Source organism: Xiphophorus maculatus, chromosome 14 (assembly GCF_002775205.1).
Source record: "Xiphophorus maculatus strain JP 163 A chromosome 14, X_maculatus-5.0-male, whole genome shotgun sequence".
Taxonomy (NCBI): Eukaryota; Metazoa; Chordata; class Actinopteri; order Cyprinodontiformes; family Poeciliidae; genus Xiphophorus; species Xiphophorus maculatus.
This window is the reverse complement of record NC_036456.1, coordinates 23,103,161-23,128,695: the sequence shown is the minus strand read 5'-3', so window position 1 is coordinate 23,128,695 and position 25,535 is coordinate 23,103,161. Positions and strand designations below refer to the sequence as shown.

The following is a 25,535-nucleotide window of genomic DNA, read 5'->3' as shown; positions in this document are numbered from 1 at the left end:
AATACTTTCTGATTTAGCGGAAGAGAACATCATAACACGATGGCTTTCTTCTCACTCTGCCTCATGTTCTGTAAGTAGCATCACTTTAGTATTTATTTATTACAACATTTAGCCTCCAACTGTCTGTTAGCATTCCTTAGTAACATGTTTAGCTGTTTCCTTTATAGAATAATCCAGTTTGTTTGTAATCTTCTTGCTCTTAGATGTAGTTTGCAACTGTTTCATAAATAAAATGACACATTTAGTTACACACACAGTTTAGGGCGTCATAATGGGCTGTTTCATCTACATCCTCCTAACTTGAGTTAAAAATATTTTAAGGCTGGCCAAGCCACTTAAGTTGGGTTAAAGGAATCCAAGATTATTAAAAAACTGAACAACCTACAGTATTATTATGGAATTGTTTTTCCATCTAAAATAAATATTTCTCAAATAAAGTCTATTGTTACTACTTATCATGGACCCCTTTAATATATGGGATAAATTTTAACATGCTGGTCTTAAGTTATGATAAAGAAAACAAACAGTTTTGCACTTTTATCAGCAAATCTGTTTAATTGCCTTGCCTTGTGGCTATTTGGTTCAGTGAAACACAACTTGTTTCAGGACAAACTGGTTATTAACCAAAGCTGCAAACAGCTGACAATATATCTTTATATCTACAGTTTTCTTTATTCAGTCTTGTTTTTGGCAGCCATTTTAGTTTCAGTCAAGACAAACAAAGTTTTAGAAATTTTTACATATAATAGCTATAGTCCAGTTTGAGTTGACAGAATCTCAAAGAAGTAAGTAGCTTTAGTAAAAACAAAACTTAGGCTTTACAAAATAAGGCTTTACAAAGTAATTTGAATAATTAAGGCAGCTGTGGTTATAGTTTGCCACCATCAACGTGTGAATTGTGCGTTAATGTGTGAATGACTGCATGTTATATGAAGTGCTTTACAAGAACAGGTCTTTTAGCATCGATGTTTTTCCCAGAAGTAGCTCATTTTGCTTGTCATCATTTTCAAGAACTGCTTCAGGTGTAACTGTGTCAGGTCAAACAAGCAAACAGAAGCAATGAGAAGTGAAAACTTACAGTCACTGTGATCAAGGAAGCAGCTGAACCACTTGTCCATATTTGCCTTCATCCTTTGCCAGGAAAACTGGAATCCTAGTTACTTGTTAACCAGGGTTCCAGGGTTTGAACCATGGATAACTAGAGATCGAACTCGATTATCAAACTTGGTTGACCTTGCAGGCCTGTGGACTTGCATGGTCAACAGGCAACCATGTAGATTCAGAAAGACATTAAACACCAGAGATAAAGACTTCAGAGCATTAGGGAATGCTTGTTGAAGGAATAAATTATTTAGAGCAGTTAACTTCTGCCACTTACATGGCAGTAGACAGTCTCACCTCATCCCATCCGAGACCTAAACTATTGAGTCATTGATTTGGAGAGTTAATGACTTTCCTCAAACTCAATCAAAGTCATAAGACAAACTTAGACCATCTCTAGTTTACACAGCTGCAGCAAATGCTGAATTACCACCAATGACTTGTGAATAAGCTTGACAGATAGTCTAACTTTACCCAGCAGTGGGTCCATATTGGCATCTTTCTGGATTATATTCATCATCAGTTGTGGCGTATGTAGAGCACATGGGGTCCTACCCAATGCTACAAATTCAGGTAGAGAGGACAAAAACACTGAGAAAAATACACTTTTTTCAATGATTCATTAAAAAAAGTGTATACCAAAATGGGTGATGAATATAATCCAGAAAAATGCCAATATTGAAAGGGAAATTCAATAACTATTTTCCCTTTACGACAATCCTACAACGTCCTGCATTGTGTGGTGTGTTACGTGGTGGTGTGTTGAACATGCCCTATCTAAAATCGGGCATATTGAACATTGTCTTGGCCCGATTATCTCAGCCTGTGGGGTTTTTCCCTGACTGGGAGCGAGAACACAGCCTGTTGAATGTGACAGGTAGCCAATCAGAAAGCACGGTGACATAAGAACGGAGGGGAATCCCAAACAGTTGACATGGCAACTGAGAGTCCGGTGGACATCGGAGGTGATACGTGGAAATGTTTATTACTATATGTGAAGGTCATTTTTATATATATTTATTATATGTGGTTATGTTTATTCAGTTAAAAATGTTAACTATGAAAAAACATAATTCACCTCCAAATCATAGAGCAGCTGATCCTACCGTCTTTTATTAAACGCCCCTTTTTTATATCTTAAAATGAGCCACAAACTATCACTGCTGCTTCTACATCGTCATCGTTTGATTATTCTAAATTCATTTTTGGTATGTTGGGGGTTTTACTGGATTTTCTTCTGGAATCAGGATGTTCGTGAGTGGAATCGGTCGATTGAACCTATTGGACTTTTATCGGCTCTGTGGTCACTGAAGTTTGGAAAATCGGCCAACAATCCTTAAATCACGTGAACCAGACCTAAAACTCACAAGCTCTACTCCTCTCATCTCGTCTCTCCACTGTCCTAACGCTCTCTGACTCTGGTCGCTATGGTAACGTTTACATATCCCTTCAAGATCAGATACAGATGCGCCACAAAAACAAACATTTTGCTTTTGTGAAAATTTTAACCCACAATAACGACTCAGGGTTCTTGGTCTTTAAGCAGTTTGAAGCTTCATTGCCTCATTAACATCCGGTCACCATATCATGCAGAGCTTGGAATGTGGGAATCACCTACTGGGATAAATCCATCCTCCTGTCTCTTCTCTGGGCCTTTTCCCTTCATAAAAAACTTTCCAAAGAATCTGATCTGTTTCTGACTCATTTTGCTGCTTGTGGCTCAATGTTGGCGCCAAGACGTAACGAGAGAATCCGGTTAAAGGAACCATCATCAATCAAAATGTGTTCAAATTCAAACTTTTTGCTCTTTACAGCTCTTTGCTCTGCAGCCACACTGACTGTCACTCCCGACCAATCCCAGTTCTTCCAGTTCGACAGTATCACTCTTACATGTGTGACAAACTCCAGTGGCTGGAAAGTGATGAGGACGATAAAGAACAAGGTTACTGAGGAATGTAAGCGTGGCTGGGGAATCCCCACAGAATCCGCCTGCAACATTAAAGATGCTTACCCAATTGACACCGGCGAATACTGGTGTGAATCTAACCGAGGAGAACGCAGCAACAAAGTCAATCTCACTATATCCGGTAATCAACATGCATCTTGTTAGAATTTACTCTAAAAGTGGTTATTTTAACATTTTTAAGTTAATATAATTCTTATAAAATGGTTTTCATTTCAGATAACAGTGTGATCCTTGAGAGCCCTTCACATCCTGTTGTTGAGGGAGAAAATGTGACACTTGGTTGTTCCTACAAGAAAGACAAAGATGATGACACATCCACCTCAGACTTTGAAGCTGCTTTCTACAGAAATGATTTATTCATTGGGAAAAAGAAACCAGGGAAAATGATCATTGAAGCAGAGGAAGGTTTCCACAAGTGTCTCTATCCTACTAAAGGAGAGTCACTGAAGAGCTGGCTGGCAGTGAGAGGTGATGATTTACTGCTTTGTTTCATTCAGGCTGTCAGAACTCAGTTACCTTTAAGAAAAGGTGGATTTTAGTTAAAATCTTTAAACAAAATGCAAATCTCAGACTCAACCTAAGATTCACCTCAGTCTCCAAAGCGTTGCCTCCAACTCACACACTAAAGAAGCTTGTTTTTCTTGGCAATATTCTTTTATTTTAGTAGATATTTGCTGGAATTTACTGAAAGTTACATTTGTTCAAATTACATGAAAGTAATGTTAATTATCCTGTAATAATTTTCAGAAAATTTGGGGAAAATGCACATTTCTTTTCAGTTTATGCCAAAAAGAAACTCAAAAAGACACTCCAACAAGGTCCTTTAATAAATCGACTTTTGCAGGTATTAAGGAAAGATAATTTAATATTAACTTTGGACGAAACGTTTGGCTCTCTCTTCCTTAAAACTCCCGGGTCCTTAGCGGGGGGCGTGCTGCTAAAGTGAAACAACAATAATGCGCGTTGACGTCACAGTATCACAGAGTTTAATTCCATACAAAGCAACGCATGAATCAATCAACAAAGCTGCAGAGGAACAGAGATATGCATTTTTTACTTTATAGAAACAAAGACAGACAAGACAACGACAGACAAAAACAAAACAAAGACGAACAAAAAGCAAAGACGCGTCTTTGGAGAGAGCCGATGGAAAAAAGCAAAATAGTGGCCGCTCTCTGAATTTTTAGTGCTGACACGAAATCTTATACTAAGGGGGTGTTTTTTCTATTTAATATATGCACTCAAGGCGATCCTCTAGTTGACCAACTGGAAACTCCCTTAAGCACTCAGAGAAACTTAGGAACTCCCCCTAATTTACGGCAAAGATCAAAGGGCCATCTGGTCTCTGGTACAATAAAAGAGTGAACCGCTTCATCCTGACCCCTGTGGTTCCACGGCTATCCCGGGCACAGAAAAACCTGAGATAAAATTTCACAGATACCTGTGAAATCTAAAGTCTCTTCCCCCAAGCTCCAGTGCTTCTGCCCTGCCGGGAATGCTAATTTTATGGCTTCGTGTGCTCTGGCCGCACAGCGGGAGGCCCCATTGAGTGATCTGCATTTGGCCCCTGTTTGTCTGGTTCAAAATAAGAGTGTTGAATATATCTTTTACACATACCGTAAGATTAACTGTATTAAGCACCAAAAATAATCATTTTTCCTTAACACAGGCCAGTATAAGATGAACATCTCTGCAGACCAAAAACACTCAGTCCTCAGCACCATCCTGCTTCTTCAAGTTGCATTGTTGCTCCAACACACCTGAATCAATAACTGGCTCGTTACCAAACCAGTTCACAGCTGACTGACTGCTGGTGAGGGAATTCAGCTGTTCGATGCTGGTCTGCTGGAGTAGAAATGCACCTAAAAGTTGCAGAACCACAGCTCTTCAGGACTGGTTCACACATCCATGGTGTGCACAAACTTGCTGGATGAACCTGATTCTGGTTCTTCCAGTTTGTATTGTGATTGAAAATTTTATAGCTATTGTTTATTTATTTTTTTGCTTACAGCAAGAGTTCCCCCCACAGAAATGTATTCTTCTCCTCCTCCTTCTCCTCCTTCTGAACCTGGTGTTCCTTGGATCAGAGTGATTTCTGGCATCGTGCTCTTCATCCTCTATAACATCATACTAATCTTATGTGTATACACATATCGTAAGTGGGCTCGAGGTAAGTTATTATAAAATATTAATGGTTTATAAAACAGAAAATTTTTGTGAAACTGTTTTCTGTCCTAATTTAACAATGGCTGTTATTTCTGCTCCTTTTATCCTGGAATATCCACGTGTTTTACTGAAAATATTCTAAAATAAACCTAATTTTGAAAATCATAGATCTGTAATGAAAACAAATGGATTCTTCCTTAAGGGATTTAATGTTGGTGTGCAGCTTGTACTCTTTTAACCACTGGTCAGTAAATCTTTAGTTTCTGCTCTCCTCTAAGTGAATCTGACAAACATTAGAGCAGTGGGAGGATTTGGCAATGTGGCTGTAGAGACCAGTTAAAGGAAGTGAGGACAGAACAAGATTTTTCAAAATAAAGTAAGATGTGATTCTGATCAAGGTAACATTCATTTAATCAGAGCAATGCAGAACTTATATACCACGTTTTATTTATATATTTTAACTACATTATGTAATTACAGCTGTGAATATTTGCTGTTATCTTACCAATTGCTAAACATTCAATTATTTTTCAGTTCAATTCAGTTTATTTTCTATAGCATCAATTCACAACTAATGTCATCCTGACACACTTTACAAAAATATTTTTATTGATCCCAGTTATCAAACAATATGGGGAGCTCAGTTTATTGTTGAATTAGTTTTTTATTTCACACACACGCCCACACACACATTCCTATAAACACCCCAACCCTGAACTCAGTATTTCCTTTGCTCCAGACAGAGGAAATGAAATTTCATTGTGGTTACACTGTGACAGTTAAGACATTTGGAGTTTTAATCTTCTCTAAAAAGTCAAAAGTTTGAAGATCGTATCACTGTAATTATCCTGGCTGTGAGTTTTTGTCCTGTGAGTTGAAATAAAACAAGATAATCAATGTGGTAAACATGTTAAATCTGGTTCTAATCTGGTGACTTTAGTAGTAATGGAGGATTTTAAGAAGGCAAAAGATAAATAAAATTAAAATTTTAGTAAACTCTAGCGCCCTCTGGTGGAATTCTGGGGAAAGTAATTGGTAGCAATCATTTAACATGCTACTGTCTCTTAATTATTGAAGTAATTTATTAAATTTCAGAATTTCTTACATGTTAGTAATTGCTGTCCTTTTTTCTTGTAGCCAAGACTGATATGAAAAGGAGAATTGCTGATCATGTTTTGGTGAACTGAAGACAATGAAGACAAAACAATTTATCATCTGTATGTTGAAGCAAGAAGAAAAATAAGATGAACAATATTAACAGTATAGAGGAATATGATTTTGTTAGAAAAATTATCCTCCTGTTAATTTACTTATGAGTTTATTTTACAAGTTATGTTTTCATATTATTCTCATATTATTATACTTTTTTATGTTTACTTAACTTCTCTCTTTTGTAGTACTTTATTCATCTTTTGTAGTATATTATTAACTTTGTTTAGGATGTTTGCCTGGAAGCTATAAACGTTAAAACATTCATGTGTTATTAGCTCCATGTGTAACTGATTAGTAAAATGATAAATGGACTGAACTTATATAGTGCTTTTCCAGTCATTTTGACCACTCAAAGCGCTTTACACTAGAGTCACATCCACCCAGTCGCACTCACAAACACACATTTATACACCGATACGCAGATCGGTAGGCAATTTGGGGTTAAGTGCCTTGCCCAGAGGCACATCGACATGTGGCAGGAGGAAGCTGGAATCATACCTACAACCTTCCGATCGCAAGACGACTACTCTACCATAGAGCCACAGTCGCTGTGGCTCTATGGATTAGTTGTGGTCAGCCACATGCCCTTACAAGGGCATGTCCACAGAAGGTCCCAGAATGTAAAGACGGTTGGTCAATTCTCTGTGTGACTGTGTGAAGAAGCCCAACCTCCTTTTTCTATACAATAAAGAGAAATGCAAAGAAAGATCTGGCAGAATTGATTCCAGACAGTGTTTGACAGCGATTCGTTGCGTCTGTTCTCAATTCTCCTGCTCTGCAGAAAAGAAAAGAAAACTAACATCTGTCTCTGGCTGATTCTTTGCAGGTTAAGACAAAAATAAACCTATCAGATTTATTCTCCCATTCAAACCAGATTATTACAGTATTTTCATTTTGATCTCAGACTTTATATAATAGGAATCTTTAAACAGCTTATTAGTTACTTTGGGACGTTTAACATCTTTAATAAGCTTAATATGAGCAAAACATTTTACCTTCAGATGTGAATGTAATAATTATTCATGTCATTCTGACTCATTGTGTTTTTCTGAAATGTAAATGCAAATATTTTAAGTTCCACAGCCATATATGTGGAAATATTACAGAATAATATTCAAACAATATTTTACATATAACATATTCTATATTTTAGATATATAAGCATAGAATGTTTTGTTCTGTCTCTATGTTGTGCAGATGATCATGTTGCAGCTTAATGTAGCTTCCAGAGCTGCAACATGAATATTTCAAACAAACATGTTCAAACTGATTTGATGAAGAACAAAATATCTATAATCATTATTACATCTGTTAAAATCATGTGTGTAGCAATCATTTATTTTCCTTTTGATACTTATAGTACATGCACAACTGTAGAATAAGCTTATGCTTGATTTTGTATTTTTAAGAGCAATAATAATAATTTACTCATTATAATTTGCTTCTTATGAAGGAACTGATGTAACAAACTGATAGGAGCTTTAAAATGTAAAGTGTAGTAAAGTGTAGCCCCTCTCCTTGTCACTTTCTTCACTGACACATTTTTCTATTTGTACATAAAATAACGGCTTTGATAGAGTCTGCAGTCAGATAACAGATGTGCTGCTAATAATTTGCTAAATGCAGTTAGAAAACAGTGTTAGTGAAACTTGGACTAAAGACTCAAGCAGCTACTTAACTTGCTTGACTTATTTTTTGTTTGTAAGCATATGCACTGACTGATGGCACTTTCGAAATTTCGTTGTTCTTGTGACAATGACAATAAAGATTTATCTATCTATCTATCTATCTATCTATCTATCTATCTATCTATCTATCTATCTATCTATCTATCTATCTATCTATCTATCTATCTATCTATCTATCTATCTATCTATCTATCTATCTATCTATCTATCTATCTATCTATCTATCTATCTATCTATCTATCTATCTATCTATCTATCTATCTATCTATCTATCTATCTATCTATCTATCTATCTATCTATCTATCTATCTATCTATCTATCTATCTAGCTTGTGCCTTAGGCCGGCTCAGCATCCTTTTGCACTTATATTTTTACAGTATTAAAAGATTGTTTTGTAATTTGTTTTAAATGTTTTTATTTCTTGCTTGACTAAAATGTAAAATAAAAAATAAAATAAAATTACAGTTTCTGGATATTGTGTTGTTTGTGTTTTGGTTCAGATCCAGGTGAATTATGACTTGGACGACACCAAAAACCAACAGTCTCTTTCTGATGCATCTCTGAAATGTTTACATATTTTACTGTAATTTATTTAATGTTGAAGTTTAATTTGTATTAAGGTATCTTTTTAGACTTTTTTAAACATTATATATTTTTGTACACTTATTTTACATTCAGAGGAATTGAAGAAATTCAGTGGAGCTATTTAAAAAAATTCTATCTTTGTATTCAATATTGATGTGAGGAAAATGTTTACATATTACACTAATCAATCAATCAATCAATCAAATTTTATTTGTATAGCACATTTCAGCAGCAAGGCATTTCAAAGTGCTTTACATCATTACAAACACAGAAACACAATGCAATATAGAATCAATAATCAAAACACAGCATTAAGTCAAGTTCCATCAATAAATTTGTAATTGATTACATTTCAAATACAATCCTAAACAGGTGGGTTTTCAGTTGAGATTTAAAAGAAGTCAGTGTTTCAGCTGTTTTACAGTTTTCTGGAAGTTTGTTCCAAATTTGTGGTGCATAGATGCTGAAAGCTGCTTCTCCTCGTTTGGTTCTGGTTCTGGGGATGCAGAGCAGAACCAGAACCAGAACCTGAGAGGTCTGGAAGGTTGATACAACAACAGCAGATCTTTAATGTATTGTGGTTCTAAGCTGTTCAGTGATTTATAAACTAACAACAGTATTTTAAAGTCTATTCTTTGAGCTACAGGGAGCCAGTGGAGGGACTTTAAAACTGGTGTTATGTGCTCTATCTTCTAATCTGTTGAATTATTCTGTAACAGATTTATGAAGGTTCAAAGATCAATGTTTCAGTAACACAGATCTTTGAAAATATCAGTGTTATATATTTAAAAAATAATCATTTTTCAAAAATGTTACTTATTTTTTCTAAATAATCTGAAGAATGCTATTTAGAAACACCAGTTATTGTAAAAGTAACATATATATATATATATATATATATATATATATATATATATATATATATATATATATATATATATATATATATATATATATATATAAAATCTTAGCATTTCTTAGGAAGAAGTTATAATGGATGGTTTAACATTAGATCTGGTATCTGTTACTATATACTAGAAAGGTATCTAGTAACATTACTAGATATGCTAATGTTACTAGATATATGTATGTTACATGTATCTACTAACATACATATATGTATATACATGTATGTTACTAGACTTTTTAACATTAAATAATGTATCTTAATTTTGGTGAATTGTTCAATTTATTTGACTCAACATTCAGAATTCAAAGTCAAAAATACTTATTGATTCCAACTTAAATGTTGTTGTAACTCATAACTACCTATAACTTGTTACTTTTATATAACTCATATTTGTAGCTTCATGTTTTGGTTTGTTTTTCCTTTGACTGGCTGCTAATAACAGGACAAACAGGTTGGCTTAGACAAAATGGCCGCTCTGCTTCCTGCTCCATTTTAAATTTGTTCAGGTAAAACATCTCAGGTCTGAAAACACATATTGAACTTTGCTTTAATAATACAAAATACAATTTTTACATACAAGATTAACGACATCCCCAATAAAGACTTGTGATTTGTCAGAGTAATATTCTGACCTCTGTGACAGACTGGCGACCTGTCCAGGGTGACCCCGCCTCTCACCCAAAGTGTCCGCTAGAGATAAAGCACCAGCACCTAAAAAAAAGATTATTAAATCTTTGATCTAATTAATATGAAGGATTTGCTTTTGGGTTTAAGTCAGACAGTTTTTCTATTATTCACAGTTCTACACATGTACCAGTTTTCATACCAACAAGAGATTGAAGAGATTTCAGATCAGGATGGATGATTCAGACACTTTGGTTTGGTTGTTCCAGGTTCTGTAAAGGTATTTCTCCATCTCCTTGGTTACCATTTCCTCTGTGATCTATGAAACACAAAACAATGTTTTCAATAAAATCATCTTCTTCTGATTGTTTGATATCCCAAAGTTACATTATTATTAAGATGGCTTGAATAAAAACTGAATTTTGTCATTTTTAGTTTTTCAAAAGAAAATCATCAATCAGCAAAAAATAAAATAAAGTAAAGCAGTGAAGTTTTGACTGTTTCTGAAATTATTTGTCTTTTATTTATTTCCAGATTCTTGTTGACAAAAATAAGACAATCCAGAAACCAAAGCATATTAAACTAAAAATGTACACATAGTCATATTAAATTGAATATGTAATGTATATTCTGATGAGGCTTGTCAGATTAAAAGAACCTTTTAAATATAACTTTCATTAAGGTAGAAGAGACGTCTTTCATTAAGCTCTAGTTTACTTTTTTAATTGGTCTGATGTAATTATAATCTTAAACATGTTTTAATTGGCTTTAAGCTTCTCTGTTGAAGAAAACACAACAAAGAAGAGAAAATCTGAGTTATGTGTTTGCAATTTTTAATAGTTTTATTTATAGCATTTTATGAATGAATGTTGTTGGATTTTGTTTTCTTGATTCTTGGCTGTTTTTCTTTAGTGTTGTCCAGATCCGGGGCCACAGGTTGGTCACCTCTGGTCTAAACCTGCATATCACTGTTCAGGTCAGTGGGAAAGCTGGTGAGCCAGGAGTAAACCAGTCAGGTCACCAGTTCATTGCTGCTACATCAAATTATCTAGTCAGTCAGATTCAGTCACCAACAAGGAAGTTCAGTTTCCTGGTTTGATGCTCAGCTGTGATGTTCAGTGACTGCAGTCCTGCTTAGTTTATCAATGAGCAGGAAAATAAAAAAGTAAATCATTAACATAAGTTAATTATTACATTATTGGGGCTGCACAGTGGCGCAGTTGGTAGCAGCAAGAAGGTCCTGGGTTGGATTCCCGGCCGGGGTCTTTCTGCATGGAGTTTGCATGTTCTCCCTGTGCATGCGTGGGTTCTCTCCGGGTTCTCCGGCTTCCTCCCACAGTCCAAAAACATGACTGTCAGGTTAATTGGTCTCTCTCTAAATTCTCCCTAGGTGTTAGTGTGTGAGTGATTGGTTGTTTGTCCTGTATGTCTCTGTGTTGCCCTGCGACAGACTGGCGACCTGTCCAGGGTGACCCCGCCTCTCGCCCGGAACGTAGCTGGAGAGGCACCAGCAACCCTCCCGACCCCATTAGGGACAAAGAGTGAACAGAAAATGGATGGATGGAATTATTACATAATTGTTCCATTTCCATACCTCCATCATTTCTCACTTGTTCATTTTGAGAGTTGTTGTTCCAGCATGGAAAAACTGTACACAACAGAAAGTAAACAACAGTGAATATTTAGCTTAACAATATAAATGAGTGACAATATTTAATTCTCCTTAACAGTTTTTGTCTGGTAAAAATGTTTCATCAACCTGGGCAGGCAGAAAGGCTACAATAAACAACAAAGACCTAAAAGAGAAAAAAGTTACTCATAATAATTTGGTTTCTTGTTTTTCTTTTCTTTTCAGACAAACACCAACAGATATTGATAAATATGTGAAAACTGCATAACTTTTCTTACACATGTTTATCTAGACAGCTCCATGTTTCTGAGTTTTACTTCTCTTCAGCTTCAGATCAGTTTTTGCAAACTATTAAAAACTATATTTTCTATCAATTGGAAATATGCATTTATGGAGAGAATCATTAATTCACCAAAATCCTGCAAGACTTACAAAGACAATGACTGACTTACTTTGTTTACGTTTCCACCAACATAGAACACAGATGAGGATGATAATGAGTGCTCCCACAACAACACCAACACTAACAACAACAACACCAACAATAACTCCAGCAGGTACTGTGGCAAAAAAGAAAAACAGGTTTTTAAAATTCCACTTTTGGATATTTTGAATTCAATTTTGCATATTTTTGTTTTATTAATGAGATCAAAGTTGTGAACCAACAGTCACCTCATCATTCAGGGGTCAACATTTACTGCACCACACACACACACACACACACACACACACACGCACACACACGCACACACACCCACACACACCCACATATTGTAAGAGCCTTATGGTTGAAATGAGCAGTTACTGATGTGGCAGGAGCACACGGCTTTGACACTTGGGTGGTGGGTGTGTCGAGGTGGGCGTGACTGTCACTAAGGTATGAATGGGAGCCATACTGGCGCGCTGATTGTATGTATGAGGAAGCGGGTGCGCCGGTGGTGGTCATAATTTCTGTTGACCGTGTTGTAATGTCGCTTATTGTTAGCAACATTGTATGGTTTAGCCTGGTCAGTATGTGTCAGTCCATGTAAAATCTGAAGTATGACAGTCAAGTGGAATAAATTGATGATTGCAACAACAACCTGAAGCGACTTGGAGTGTATTGAAGCACGCGCCGGACAGTCTGAAATTCACCGCGTTAACCCAGTGCGGCCCTCTACAATACCGCTAGTTTGCCGCACATTTAACACATTCATACACCTATATGCAGATCAAAAGGTATTTAGGAGTTATCTGCCTTGCCCAAGGGCACATCAACATGTGACCAGGGGAAACAGGAAGACAACAACTGTATCCACTGAGTCACAGTCGCTGTGCCAGTAACATCTGATTATCAGTTGTTAAGATATTTACCTCCAGAATGTCCTTCAGGGTTTTCATTTTCTTTTCCATCAACTGTTGAGGAATCACATTAAGTGTTAAAGATATCCACATTTTTATCTATTTTATCTTAAATGATTCTGATTCAATAAAACTCACCAACAACCAGAGTAACATTTTTGTCTTCTGGCTTATTATGACCAGGCAGACGGAGAACCAAGCAGCTGTAAATCCCTTCATCGTTCTTAGTTACGTTGGACAACTTGAGGGAAACGTTACCATGTTCAAGCATTGCATGGTTGAGATAAGTTCGATCTTTGTATCTGTCGTCTTGAGATTCTCGTTCATCAGCTTCATTACGGAACAAGTGAACAGTTTTACTGGAGTCGACCATCCATTCGACTGTAGCGTTGCTCGCATTAACTGCAGGCTTCACAAGACATGGTAGAACAACGTTGGATCCCACTTGTGCCTTTATTGGCTCTTCAGAACCAGTAAGATGATATTTTCCTGGAAAGATAAACAATGTTTTTAAAATGACTGCACTCCTGATGATGTTCAGTTTGTTGCTCCACTATTATCCTTTAAATGCTTTCAGTTGTGAAAACTGTTGGACAACACAGTATTATTGAGTTCTTTCAAAATAAAAGCTCACATTTTTTTTGTTTTGTTTTTGTTTGTTCACAAATTGATGTCTACTCATTATTTTATCAATCTCTGGAAAAGAAAACAAGAAAATACTCATTTAATTAAAATAAATATCAACATTTTACCAGAAGAGAAAGTAGCAGCTATCCCATAACAGCTGGTGTTAAACCTGTTATAAAGGACAGGTATTTCCATAATTGCTAAAACTTGGAAAGCAGAGGCCTTATCTGATTTATTGATCAGAGTTTCTCCAAACCTTCAGTTTTAGTGAAGAGATCAGTTCCAGCAAACTGATCCATGGAAAGATCAGAGACAAATGAATCACACAGTCATTGTGAGGAGCAAAGATCGGCCTTTATGATCTAATTTAACAAGACGAGTCACTGATCAATTTGTTGATGACAATTATATTTTGAAATAATAAAAACAGATTTCTAATTCAAGAACTTGGACCTCAAACAATAAAAACAAAAATCTAAAGAGGGTCATTAACAAGTTTACATCAGTAAAGGTGTGAAGCTGTGGACAGAGAAAGAGCAGAGCTGTATGGGAGACTGAGGTAAGTTAAATCACCACTTCCTGCTGGGAAACTAAAAAACGTCTTTGATCATCAAATAGTTAGCAGTAGTGATGTTACGTGATGTGCCGAGGCTTCGAGGCGTGTGTCGAGTAATGGAGGGGGCGTTTCCGTAAAGCGCGTATCGAAGCTTGCTTCATTTAGGGGAGGAGCCGAAAACGATGACGTCCGAAGCCTCGCTGCCCGGCTGTACCACGTGACTGCTTCGGGAAGTGGCTCAGAGTTTGGCGCGGGGTTTGACAGCTTTAGAAACCCCACAGGCTCCATTCAAAATGTGGGTTGTTGTAGGCGAGTTGCGGTCAGTTGAGAGAGTGGATAGAGATTTGATAGTTTGGATAGCAGAGTTTGGATAATGGTTATTTAGTTTGAGACAGTTAGTTTGGTCTTTGGAGAGTTTAGGGGAGGGAGAGAGAGAGAGAGAGAGAGAGAGAGAGAGAGAGAGAGAGAGAGAGAGAGAGAGAGAGAGAGAGGGAGAGAGAGAGAGAGAGAGAGGGAGAGAGAGAGAGAGAGAGGTTTGAGGTTTAAAATTCCTTTATTTTGCATTCCTATTGTCAAAACCACACACAAAACACAAACAAACCAAAAAAAATTATCAACTCAACAGAAAAGGAAAAACTAAAAACTCTCCATCCAATGTACATAGCACATCCTTAATACCCCATTTGCACAGAAAACCCTCCATGTTTTTGTTACCTTAAAAAACTCAAATTCTACACGAATCCGAGCAACCAACAATCTCTTAAACAAAACACATGCGTCATCCGTTTGCTGACTGTTCTTTTTGTTCCTCCTGGATAGCCATATTGCCAATTTCGCAGTTCCTGAAAGAAAATTCAAAAGAATGTGAATGGACTTCTTTCTCACACAATACCGCGGGCCATAAATAAAAATACAAGTTGAAAACAATTCCCCAAAACCATCAAACAACTGACTTAAAAGATCAAACAGAGACTTCAACCTCACACACTCGACAAATAAATGAAACAATGTTTCGTCTTGAGAACAAAAACAACAAGAAACACTAATGCCAGGATCAAGGTGCGCCAGATACCTGTTCGTAGCTATGGCCCCATGCACAATCCTCCACTGGAGGTCACCCACCCGTTTCTCAACAGGGGGTTTGTACAGGGACCGCCAACAGCCTCCCGTGGTAGAGCCGGAGTCAAAAAACTCAGTCCACTTCGACACCTTCACTCCCGCCAGAGAGCGTAAATTCAGAACCTTCACACAAGTACAATACAAAGCCTTCTTTTCCAGATTTTCAAAACGCCCCAACGGGGTGTCTCGGATAGACAACAATAAACTTGTATCGTTCTGCCACTGATCTGCCGCAGGAGAGACGATCAGGGAAGGAAAACTGTACTCACATTCATCATCCCATTGGTCAGACAGAGTACCATTAACAGCAAACGCTCTAAGAAACTCTGGCAAGGACGCACACGCCTCGTCTTTCAACTTTGAAACAAGTCTGGTAGACCTTATGTTCAACCTCTCCATTAAAACGTCCACAGACAGCTTCAATAAATGTCCCAACTTCACACAACCCACTTCTATCATCCTAGATCGTAGCGTAATGGATGAGAGGAGTTGTGACGAGAGAAAAACGTTTTCAAACAAAGGCTCTTCAAAAAGCCACATCCCAGGTAATATTTGAGTCTCTCTCTCAAACGTGAGAGTCCTCCACGCGTTTATCACTGATTGATAAAAAGGAGTAAGTCCAGTCAAGTCCACAGATCCTTGCTTCAGTAAGAAAAGATGTTTATCGTACCCCATCCTTCCTGCTTTCTGTAGCAAAAGACGTGCCGTATCCAGCCATGGCGTTCCAACTCCATACAACATCTTCTGCAGACTTTGCAGCCTGAAGGCCGCAATCCGTGACGTGATGTCTATGAGTCCTTGTCCTCCTTCTTCCACGGGTCGATACAAAGCCGCAGCCCTCACCCAATGGCATCCGGACCAGAAAAAATCCACTATAGTCCTTTGGAGTCTTTGTATAAGAGAGGCTGGCGGTGTCAACACAGTCAATTTATGCCAAAGGGCCGAAGCAACCAAGTTATTGACCACCAACACTCTTCCCCTATAGGATAACTGAGGTAGCAGCCATTTCCATTTAGATAATCTGGCACACACTCTCTCCATGACACCCTCCCAATTTTTATTCAAAGCAGTCTCTGTTCCCAAAAAACCCCCCAAAAACTTAAAACCCTGATCCACCCAGTGCATATTCCCAGGCAATATAGGGAGAGTTTTATTTTCCCATAAACCAACTTTAACTGCAGAACTCTTCTCCCAGTTAACTTTAGCCGAAGAAGCTTTCTCATATAACTCCAAACAACACTGAAGACTCAAAATATCATTCTGATCCCGAATAAAAATATTTATATCATCGGCATAAGCAGAGACTACTAAACCTGAACTATGTGACAAACCTGGAAGAACAAAACCATTAAGAGTAGAACGAAGCCTATGCAAAAAAGGTTCAACTATAATAGAGTATAGTTGACCAGATATAGGACAACCTTGTCTGATCTCCCGTTGAAGTTTCACAGGACGACTTAACCCCCCCCCCCCCCCCCCCCCCCCCACTTTAGCAACACAAGCTACTTCATTGTATAATAACCCCAGCAAGGACAAAAAACCCTCACCGAAACCAAACGCTCTTAAAGTAGAAAAAAGAAAAACATGATCTACCCTATCAAAAGCTTTTTCCTGATCCAATGAAATAATTCCTACATCAATTCCATATATTCTACAAATATCAAACAAGTCTCTCAAAAGAAAAAGATTATCCTTAATTGATCTGTCAGGTACACAATATGATTGATCCTTATGTATAATAAATTCAAGAACATTTTTCAGTCTGTTGGAAAGCACTTTAGAAAATAATTTGTAGTCCACACACAGGAGAGAGACCGGCCTCCAGTTCTTCAATAAAGTCAAATCTCCTTTTTTTGGAATCAAGGAAAGAACAGCTTTCCGACAGGATGACGGCAAAAAACCCGTTGACACGCACTCTTGTAGCACCTCCCACAAGTCTTCCCCCAGCAACCTCCAGAAATGTTTATAAAAATCCGCAGGTAAACCATCTATTCCTGGACTCTTTCCAGAACCCATTTGTCCGACTGCAGCCGTCAGTTCCTCCATCGAGACTCCAACATCCAGAATTTCCCGATCCGTAGCGGCGAGTTGCGGGAGACCATCCAACAAAGTTTCCATGGATCCTCCGTCACATGTCTGTTTCTTGTACAGGTCGCCGTAAAAAGCCACGGCGTGTTCTTTCATCGCACAAGGATCAGCAGTCAGCGTTCCATCAGCGAGTTGGAGGCAACTCATCTGTTTTGCCCTGTTGGTGCTCCTCTCCAAATTAAAGAAGAAAGATGTAGGGGCAACCATCTCTGTCACTGAAATAAACCGTGATCGAATCAAAGCCCCTTTAGCCCTTTCATGTAAATAACAACTTAACTGATCCCTCTTAACCCTCAGCTGACTATCAGCATTATTAAACACATTAGTTTCCAACACTTTTATCTCATTTTCTAATTTCTGAATCACTTTGTTAATTTTTGATGTAGAATAACTTGTATATTGTTGACAAAAAACTCTTATCTGAGCCTTCCCAACCTCCCACCACTCGGTTAATGACACAAATTCTAACTTTCTCATTTTCCAAATATACCAGAAGTCACTAAACTTTTGACAAAAGAGATTATCTTTAAGTAATTTCGTATTAAAATGCCAATGCGATTTACATCTAATGTTACTTGAGCAAAGAAAATCTAGATAGACTAGATGATGATCAGAAAAACCAACCGGAGAAATAAAACAATTTAACAATCTATTTCTATCCGTATCTAAAATATAAAAACGATCCAAACGAGCCCCACACACTATCCCGTCCGTCATTTTCACCCAGGTGTGCTGTACATCCTGGGGGTGTTTGGTCCTCCAAGCATCAACTAAACCCACCTCTACCATCATCTCCATTAATCTAGAAGACGATGGAGGATGAGGTTCTTCCCCTGTTCTATCCTTTAAAAAACTCATTGTACAGTTCCAGTCTCCCCCCAACACCACACACTCATTTTGATAAGACTGCTGCAGAAAACTATGAACATCTTTAAAAATTTTAAGCCTTTGATCCCCTTGATTTGGTGCATAAACATTCATAAAGCAGAAAAGGTTTTTTTTATTTCCACTCTAATCACCAGGACCCTTCCTGGAACTAACTCAGAATGAGAAATAACACTAATGTCCAAAGCTGCTGAGAATAAAGCTGCTACACCAGCAGATAATCTTGTGCCATGAGACAAAAAAAATTCCCCTTTCCAACTCAGCCCCCACTCCACCTCATTTTCATGGTCTGTATGTGTCTCTTGTAGAAAAACAACATCAAGTTTCTTTTGCCTAATCATCTCCAGAACAACCATCTTTTTAAGTGGATCCCTCCCACCATTGATATTTAAAGTTCCCACCCTGATACTACTCATACAAATAGAAAAGAGAGGCAGATCAGACAGAGACAGTAGAAAGAAAGAAATCACCCAGTGCACTTTAATCATTATCTTATCTCTGATTCTTCAGTCGCTTTGAACCTTTCGCTGTTTTTGCTGACACCTGTCTCCTGACACTTGTCAGGTGTTTTTTTAACCGGAAACGTTTCTTTTCATCTAACATTTCAAACCCAACCACTTTCCGAACCATTAATACACTCTTGATAAATTTTTCCGCATCAGGAAAATAGTCAAGGACCTTAACTTGTTTGCCAAATGTTTCATCCAAAAATTCATTAATTTCCTCCAGAGTGTACAAATCGCCACTAGATGTTTGTGAATCTGCGATTGAGACACTGTCTGAGTCGCTGTCGTACTCCATGTCTTCTACCTGTGCAGGTGGCGCAGCAGACTGGACCCCTGCAGCGCCACCTTCAGGCAACACCACAGCCTCTGCAGCGCCACCCTCAGGCAACGCTACAGCCTCTGCAACAACACAGCCAACCATCTGATCTGTTTCTACCTCCAGATTACTTCCCTCTGAGGAGGCCTTAGGAACACCGGTTCCAGTTTTTTCAGTATCCTCCTGTACAATATGTTTATTCAAACCACTGCTTCCCTCTCCTGCATCAAAGCTAGCGGGCGGAGGAAACGCCCCGCCCTCAGCGGGCGGTGGAGCCCCGACCACCCGCGACTCCTCTGCACTGCCGCTCACTGCAACCTGAGCTTCCTGATGTTTATGCGGGCAAGAAGAACGCTTATGTCCAACATCCCCACACTCAAAGCATTTCATACTCCCAGAACTCGCATAAACCATATAAGATCCTTCTTCATATTTCACTCTGAAAGAAACTTCTAGCGTCTGTGTAGCAGAGTTTAAGAACATAAAAACCTGCCTCCTGAAAGACTGAACGTGTTTCAGCTTATCATGTTTACATCCCAAACCAACAGTTTTAAAACCACTCGCCAGTTTCCCAAAGCGCTGGAGCTCCTTCTCCAACAAAGCATTAGGAATGAACAGCGGCACGCCCGACACAATAACCCGGGTGGAGGGCACCGCAAGCGGCGACACCTGCAGGTACTCCCCGCCTACTGTCACCCCGCTAACAATCAACTGGTTCACAAAGCGCTCTTCTCTTAAAAATATCACTACTCCCTTATTCATTCTGGAAGCATAAATTAAATTGCTGTGACCAACTAGATCACCAACTGTCAACAGAACCGCTTCAACTGGGATTGTCAGATCAGGTTGGATCCGAATCCCATTTCTCAAAGAGAGGGGCGGTGGCTCTGGAGACGCCATCCCCACAAACAAACAGCGCTACAAGCGCTGAAAACCAAAAACCAGAACCAGAACCCAAGACTTAGAACCAAAGCAAGTAAAGAATAGTAGAAACCAACAAAAACATGAAAAAAAAGATCAAAAAAGAAAACGATTGAGACACTTTCACTCTCCCAAACTCACCACCCGCAGACTCACCACCACCACTCCCAGAGAGAGAGAGAGAGAGAGATACTATGTGGGAACATTTTGATTTGATAAGCCCTAACAAGGTAAGGTGAACTGAACATTTGCAGATGCATTAGGTTTGCTTATGAGGAACTGTATTTTTCACTGTTTCTTATTTTCTGTAAAGGTGAGGTGTTTATTGTGCTCCAAGGAGTTGGGGTACAATAATAACACCTCATCCATGTAGTGTCAAAAAAGAGAAATCGTTTGAAACCAAAAACTGTGGAGAAATTGTTGTTTCTTAATAAAAATGCATGAAATCATCCAAGTTACACGAGCATTAGCCTATTCACTGCCCCTCCCTAGTTCCACAGGCACTTTCACTGTCCTCTGCCTGATGAAGCCCAGGCCATTTTTCTAGAGTCACAGAAAAACTTTATTACACAACATGCCATATCACATGACACTACTATTTTGGGAATAATTACACACAGAGAATACATTCAAACAATATTTTATTATACACATATGTGTATACATAATTTATGTAGACAAATGATTTCGTCCTACACCTTTTGTGACGTCATTCCCAAGAGCCATAATAGACAAAAATTCAATGCATCACACGTGTTAAGATACAGCTGGCTGTGATTATACACCTGGCCAGTAGGTGGTTTCGTGTTCACATGAAGCTTCAAGAAATGAACCCTTTCTGAACCAGTTGGCTCAAGTGGTTCAATGCCTCATGAGGCTTCATCTCACCATCAAATAGTTAGCAGGAAGGCATCATTTAACAAAGTCTGTGCAGGTAAGAACTTCATGGATAAACTTCTTAAAAATGTGTTTCACTCCTCAAAGTGAATTCAGTTCTTCATAAGTTTCATGAGGATTGTCCTTGGACTATCATAGATATTGTTATATTTGTTTTATATATCATATTTATAAGGTTTATTACCTCATAAACATCTTTTGATAAAAGATAAAAGTGGAGCTTTTTAGCTTTGAGCATAAATAAATTCAAAATGGTAGCTTTGGAATAAGTTCAGCCATTTCTATTGTACCTATTGTATTTTATCAGTAGCCTACAAATCATAAATATTAATTCAATATTCTACATTTACAGTCATATTCAATAAATTGGAATATCTTTCACAATGAGTCTCATTTGTCAGATTAAAGCTTCCTTTCGAAAATAACATCTAAGAAGATACTAAACATACAATTAAAAATAGTTTTCATTAACTGTAAATAATTAAAAGAAACAAAGGCTTTCAAACATCCATCAGTGTGTAATTAATGTATATAATGTGTTTCACTTAGTGACATTGTGTATATGTGTGATACAAGTTGGGGGGGAAATGAAGTTAGAGAAGTGAAGTCTGTTGAAGCAGAAGCAAAGGATGAAAAGATAGAAAGACACAAAGAGGTAAAATGACAAAAGAGAAAATATATTTTTAAAGACAGACTATGAATGTTTGTTCAAGGCTAAAATGGTTTTCTCAGATACCAGGAAGTCTCAACTTGTCAAGTATATCACAGGAAACTGACTTTGGAAAAAGGATTCAGTTCTAGAACAGTGATTGCAATAAGAACAGAAAATATTATCCAATTAAATGAATTGTGTATAACAACTAGAATGTGCTTGAAAAAAGTGGGTTTTATTTAGAGAACGAGGAGCTGAGCGAGAAGTGGGTCGATTTGTGGGGAGGATGGAGTAGGTTTGTTTTTTTAGGTTTACAGCACAACATAATCCATACTCAGGATAAATGGAGACATGAGACATTTTTGGACAGGCTGTATTATCGAAGCAGTTATCTTTACATTCTTTCTAAATGTTTGAGGAGGTACAACATCCTGGAATTCAGATATACACGTTTGTTACCAGACTAAGGTTGTCTTTATAGCGGCTCATCAACTGGCTGCTGCAGATTTGCGACACCATCTTTGATATTAACTATTTATTTGTGGACACAAAACATCTATGAAAATATGGAGAGCGAGAGCCGGAACTAAACTGCTGAACCAAACTTCCTGGATATCAAACTAATTCTGGGTTTGATACGCAGCTGTTTATTTTAAATATAAGCAAGTTCAGTAACTTTTAGTGTTGTTTTGAGATATAACCGCTACGCTGTGTACACTACTGGGAGGAAACAACGAGAAAAACTGAACGTACCTTGATCTGAGACGGGAAGTAAACTGATCAGCCAGAAAAGAACCAGAAAATATCTCATGATGTGTTCCTGTCTGATGAAGAGCATATTTCTGATTTTCTTTTAAGTATTTAATGAAGATTTGTTAAGTAGTCGAAATGGTCGAGATGTCGTCGAGTAAAAACGAAAAGATACTTCCTGTTCCTGTTTCATTGGTTTGGGCATGGCGTGTGTGTGCTCATAGTCCCGGAAACATTATATATATTTCCGGGACTATATATATATATACAGTATATATATATATATATATATATATATATATATATATATATATATATATATATATATATATATATATATATATATATATATATATATATATATATATATATATATATATATATACTATATATATATATACAGTATATATATATATATATATATATATATATATATATATATATATATATATATATATATATATATATATATATATATATATATATACTGTATATATATATATATATATATATATATATATATATATATATATATATATATATACTGTATTTGATAATGTCGTAATGAGATATTGTAAGTTTAACAGTTCCATCAAACCTTTATGTAAAGTAACAATAAAATATGCTTAACTAACTTTACTGACTTCACAGGATGTGAGCAATCACAATGTATTTCATGTCACAATGTATCTCATGTCACAACGTATCTCATGTAACAATGGATTTCATGCCACAGACAAAATAGGCATCTAACTTTGCAGCTCAGCTTGTTTCCTGTTTCTTTAGTAGTTCAAGCTCAGTGTTTATGTGGTTTTTAGTAGCTCATAAAGAACAGAACATAGTGAAGTTTTACTAAGTTTGTACATTTGTGAAAACACTTGGCAGCATATCTGACATGGACTGACTTATTCAGTAAAAGAACAACAAGAATTTTCTTTGATAATGATTATAATAATTTTTCCTGTTATGTTCTATGTGCCACTGACTTCCTGAACAAGGTAGAGGTGAGAAAGAAAATACTTTCTGATTTAGCGGAAGAGAACATCATAACACGATGGCTTTCTTCTCACTCTGCCTCATGCTCTGTAAGTAGCATCACTTTTGTATTTATTTATTACAACATTTAGCCTCCAACTGTCTGTTAGCATTCCTTAGTAACATGTTTAGCTGTTTCCTTTATAGAATAATCCAGTTTGTTTGTAATCTTCTTGCTCTTAGATGTAGTTTGAAACTGTTTCATAAATAAAATGACACATTTAGTTACACACACAGTTTAGGGCGTCATAATGGGCTGTTTCATCTACATCCTCCTAACTTGAATTAAAAATATTTTAAGGCTGGCCAAGCCACTTGAGTTGGGTTAAAGGAATCCAAGATTATTAAAAAACTGAACAACCTACATTATTATTATGGAATTGTTTTTCCGTCGTGTGCAGGTGTTTGTGTCCAGGCAGACGACTGGACAGAAACCTCTACAGAAAACCTACAATTTACTGCTTTATTCATGGTAGCACAATTAGTCAGTGCTGACTATGAGTTTGTGATTTCCTTCATCACTTAAATTTTAAACTCTGATAGATCTTTTTTTCTGTAACACTTGCTAGTGTGAAACATGTCAGTAAAAGTTCCTCATCTGTAAATTTATTTCTGAAGAATATCTGACAGGGACTAAACAGGCCTATGTCAGGTTGCTCATATGAATCTTTCAGCTTTCCCTACAGTTGACATTTTTTTACATTGCACAACCACGCTGCAAGAGTTGCTCCAACATGGGAAATTTTTTTTTTTTTTTAATTTTTACCTTTAAAATTATCCACTACTTTTGTCTCTGTATGTTTCTTGGCTCTAATGATTCTTTCCCTCCACCCATTATCTTACACACTTTAGTGTGTTCACTAACACAATATAATACACCTGAAGTTGTTGAATTTTCTATTACTAAATCTTTTAAATGATCAATGTGAACCATCAGTCTGTATTAAAATAGTTAATATAATTCATATTATTCATTTAGATTTGATGTTTTGATGTGTGCCCTTGGATTTCTATTAATTTATTGAATGTGTAAATATTTATCAAACTGAATGGCCATTCAGTTTTATATAGTTTTTTTCTTTTGGTGTTTGTTGCACAAATTCAAATATATGCTTCCTATCAACCAACAATTCAATCAGTGAATTTGGGTTTTTTCTTAAATACTCCGTCTCACAGAGACTTACTTACATCTTCTGACAACCAGCCCAACTTATAATAACATTGACTAAGTTTGCTATTGGTACATGTAACCTGCACAAAATAATCAGAACATATTTTATTTTGGCGGGTCAAGCAGCACACTTTAAGTTCCGGGTCGTAGTGATGGGATTTTCGGCTCCTTTTCGAGATGCGGCTCTAATGGCTCTTCTTACTGTGGAGAGCCGGCTCTTTCGGCTCCCAAACGGCTCCCCATATATATTTTTGACATTATTAATTAATTAATAGTTTAAACCTAATTTTATAATATTTTGTTTCATTATTGACATTGTTAAGCACTTATGATGAGTAAAAATGCCGCATAACAATGCTATAGCAATACCGATGCGTGTGATGTCCGCATGTTCCTGTGCAGGTTGTTTGTTGAGCCTGCAGATAGGAAATGCTGACTTTGCACAGTCTGCACTCTGCCCTGGAGCTTGATGTAGCATTAAAGTGAGTCCAAATCTTGCTCCGTTTTCTGTCACTCATTTATTTTCACCTATTCAGTTCTCACACCGACTCCCCTTCTTTCTGTGCTTCTTGACCGCTGAGTGAGTGTCTGTACATAAACACCTGCCGACGAACGCTATACAGCTTGGCCAACTGCCTGCCGTTTCCACAAAAAAAGTGGAGATAAACTTTTTTTTTCAGTGTTTTCCCGCCACATTATTAATTGAAACTATGTGTGATTGGTCAGCTGTGTGGAGCACACGCTTGACATGAGGGCAGTGGACCGACCGAGGGAAAAAACTCTCCGCT

The 25,535-nt window shown here is 37.2% G+C and overlaps 2 protein-coding genes across 3 annotated transcripts; one reads left to right on the top strand and one right to left on the bottom strand.

The window, feature by feature from the left end:
* Positions 1-6,562, top strand: LOC111611194 (Fc receptor-like protein 4). 2 transcript variants are annotated; one of them, XM_023347021.1, is made up of 5 exons: positions 1-70; positions 2,916-3,188; positions 3,284-3,535; positions 5,079-5,237; positions 6,371-6,562. In XM_023347021.1, the coding sequence occupies exons 1-5, from the start codon at positions 40-42 to the stop codon at positions 6,418-6,420; spliced, it is 765 nt and encodes a 254-aa protein (XP_023202789.1). In that variant the 5' UTR covers positions 1-39; the 3' UTR covers positions 6,421-6,562. The 2 variants fall into 2 exon arrangements, with proteins under 2 accessions (XP_023202789.1, XP_023202788.1); XM_023347020.1 differs by lacking the exon at positions 1-70 and having other exon boundaries at positions 2,815-3,188.
* Positions 6,563-9,702: 3,140 nt separating this feature from the next.
* Positions 9,703-22,691, bottom strand: LOC111611208 (myelin-oligodendrocyte glycoprotein-like). The gene is made up of 7 exons (XM_023347073.1): positions 22,545-22,691; positions 13,363-13,713; positions 13,237-13,278; positions 12,336-12,443; positions 11,848-11,901; positions 10,456-10,572; positions 9,703-10,340 (listed from the first exon to the last, which is right to left on the bottom strand). The coding sequence occupies exons 1-6, from the start codon at positions 22,627-22,629 to the stop codon at positions 10,496-10,498; spliced, it is 717 nt and encodes a 238-aa protein (XP_023202841.1). The 5' UTR covers positions 22,630-22,691; the 3' UTR covers positions 9,703-10,340; positions 10,456-10,495.
* Positions 22,692-25,535: the final 2,844 nt, after the last annotated feature.

Excerpts from the sequence above, each read along its gene's own strand:
- LOC111611194 (XM_023347020.1), top strand. The coding sequence starts at position 2,825 with ATGTTGGCGCCAAGACGTAACGAGAGAATCCGGTTAAAGGAACCATCA. Across the intron at positions 3,189-3,283 it reads AGTCAATCTCACTATATCCG|ATAACAGTGTGATCCTTGAG; the intron begins GTAATCAACATG and ends TTTTCATTTCAG. Across the intron at positions 5,238-6,370 it reads ATATCGTAAGTGGGCTCGAG|CCAAGACTGATATGAAAAGG; the intron begins GTAAGTTATTAT and ends TTTTTCTTGTAG.
- LOC111611208 (XM_023347073.1), bottom strand. The coding sequence starts at position 22,629 with ATGCTCTTCATCAGACAGGAACACATCATGAGATATTTTCTGGTTCTT. Across the intron at positions 13,279-13,362 it reads AAATGTTACTCTGGTTGTTG|TTGATGGAAAAGAAAATGAA; the intron begins GTGAGTTTTATT and ends ATTCCTCAACAG. Across the intron at positions 11,902-12,335 it reads TTGGTGGAAACGTAAACAAA|TTTTTCCATGCTGGAACAAC; the intron begins GTAAGTCAGTCA and ends TGTTGTGTACAG.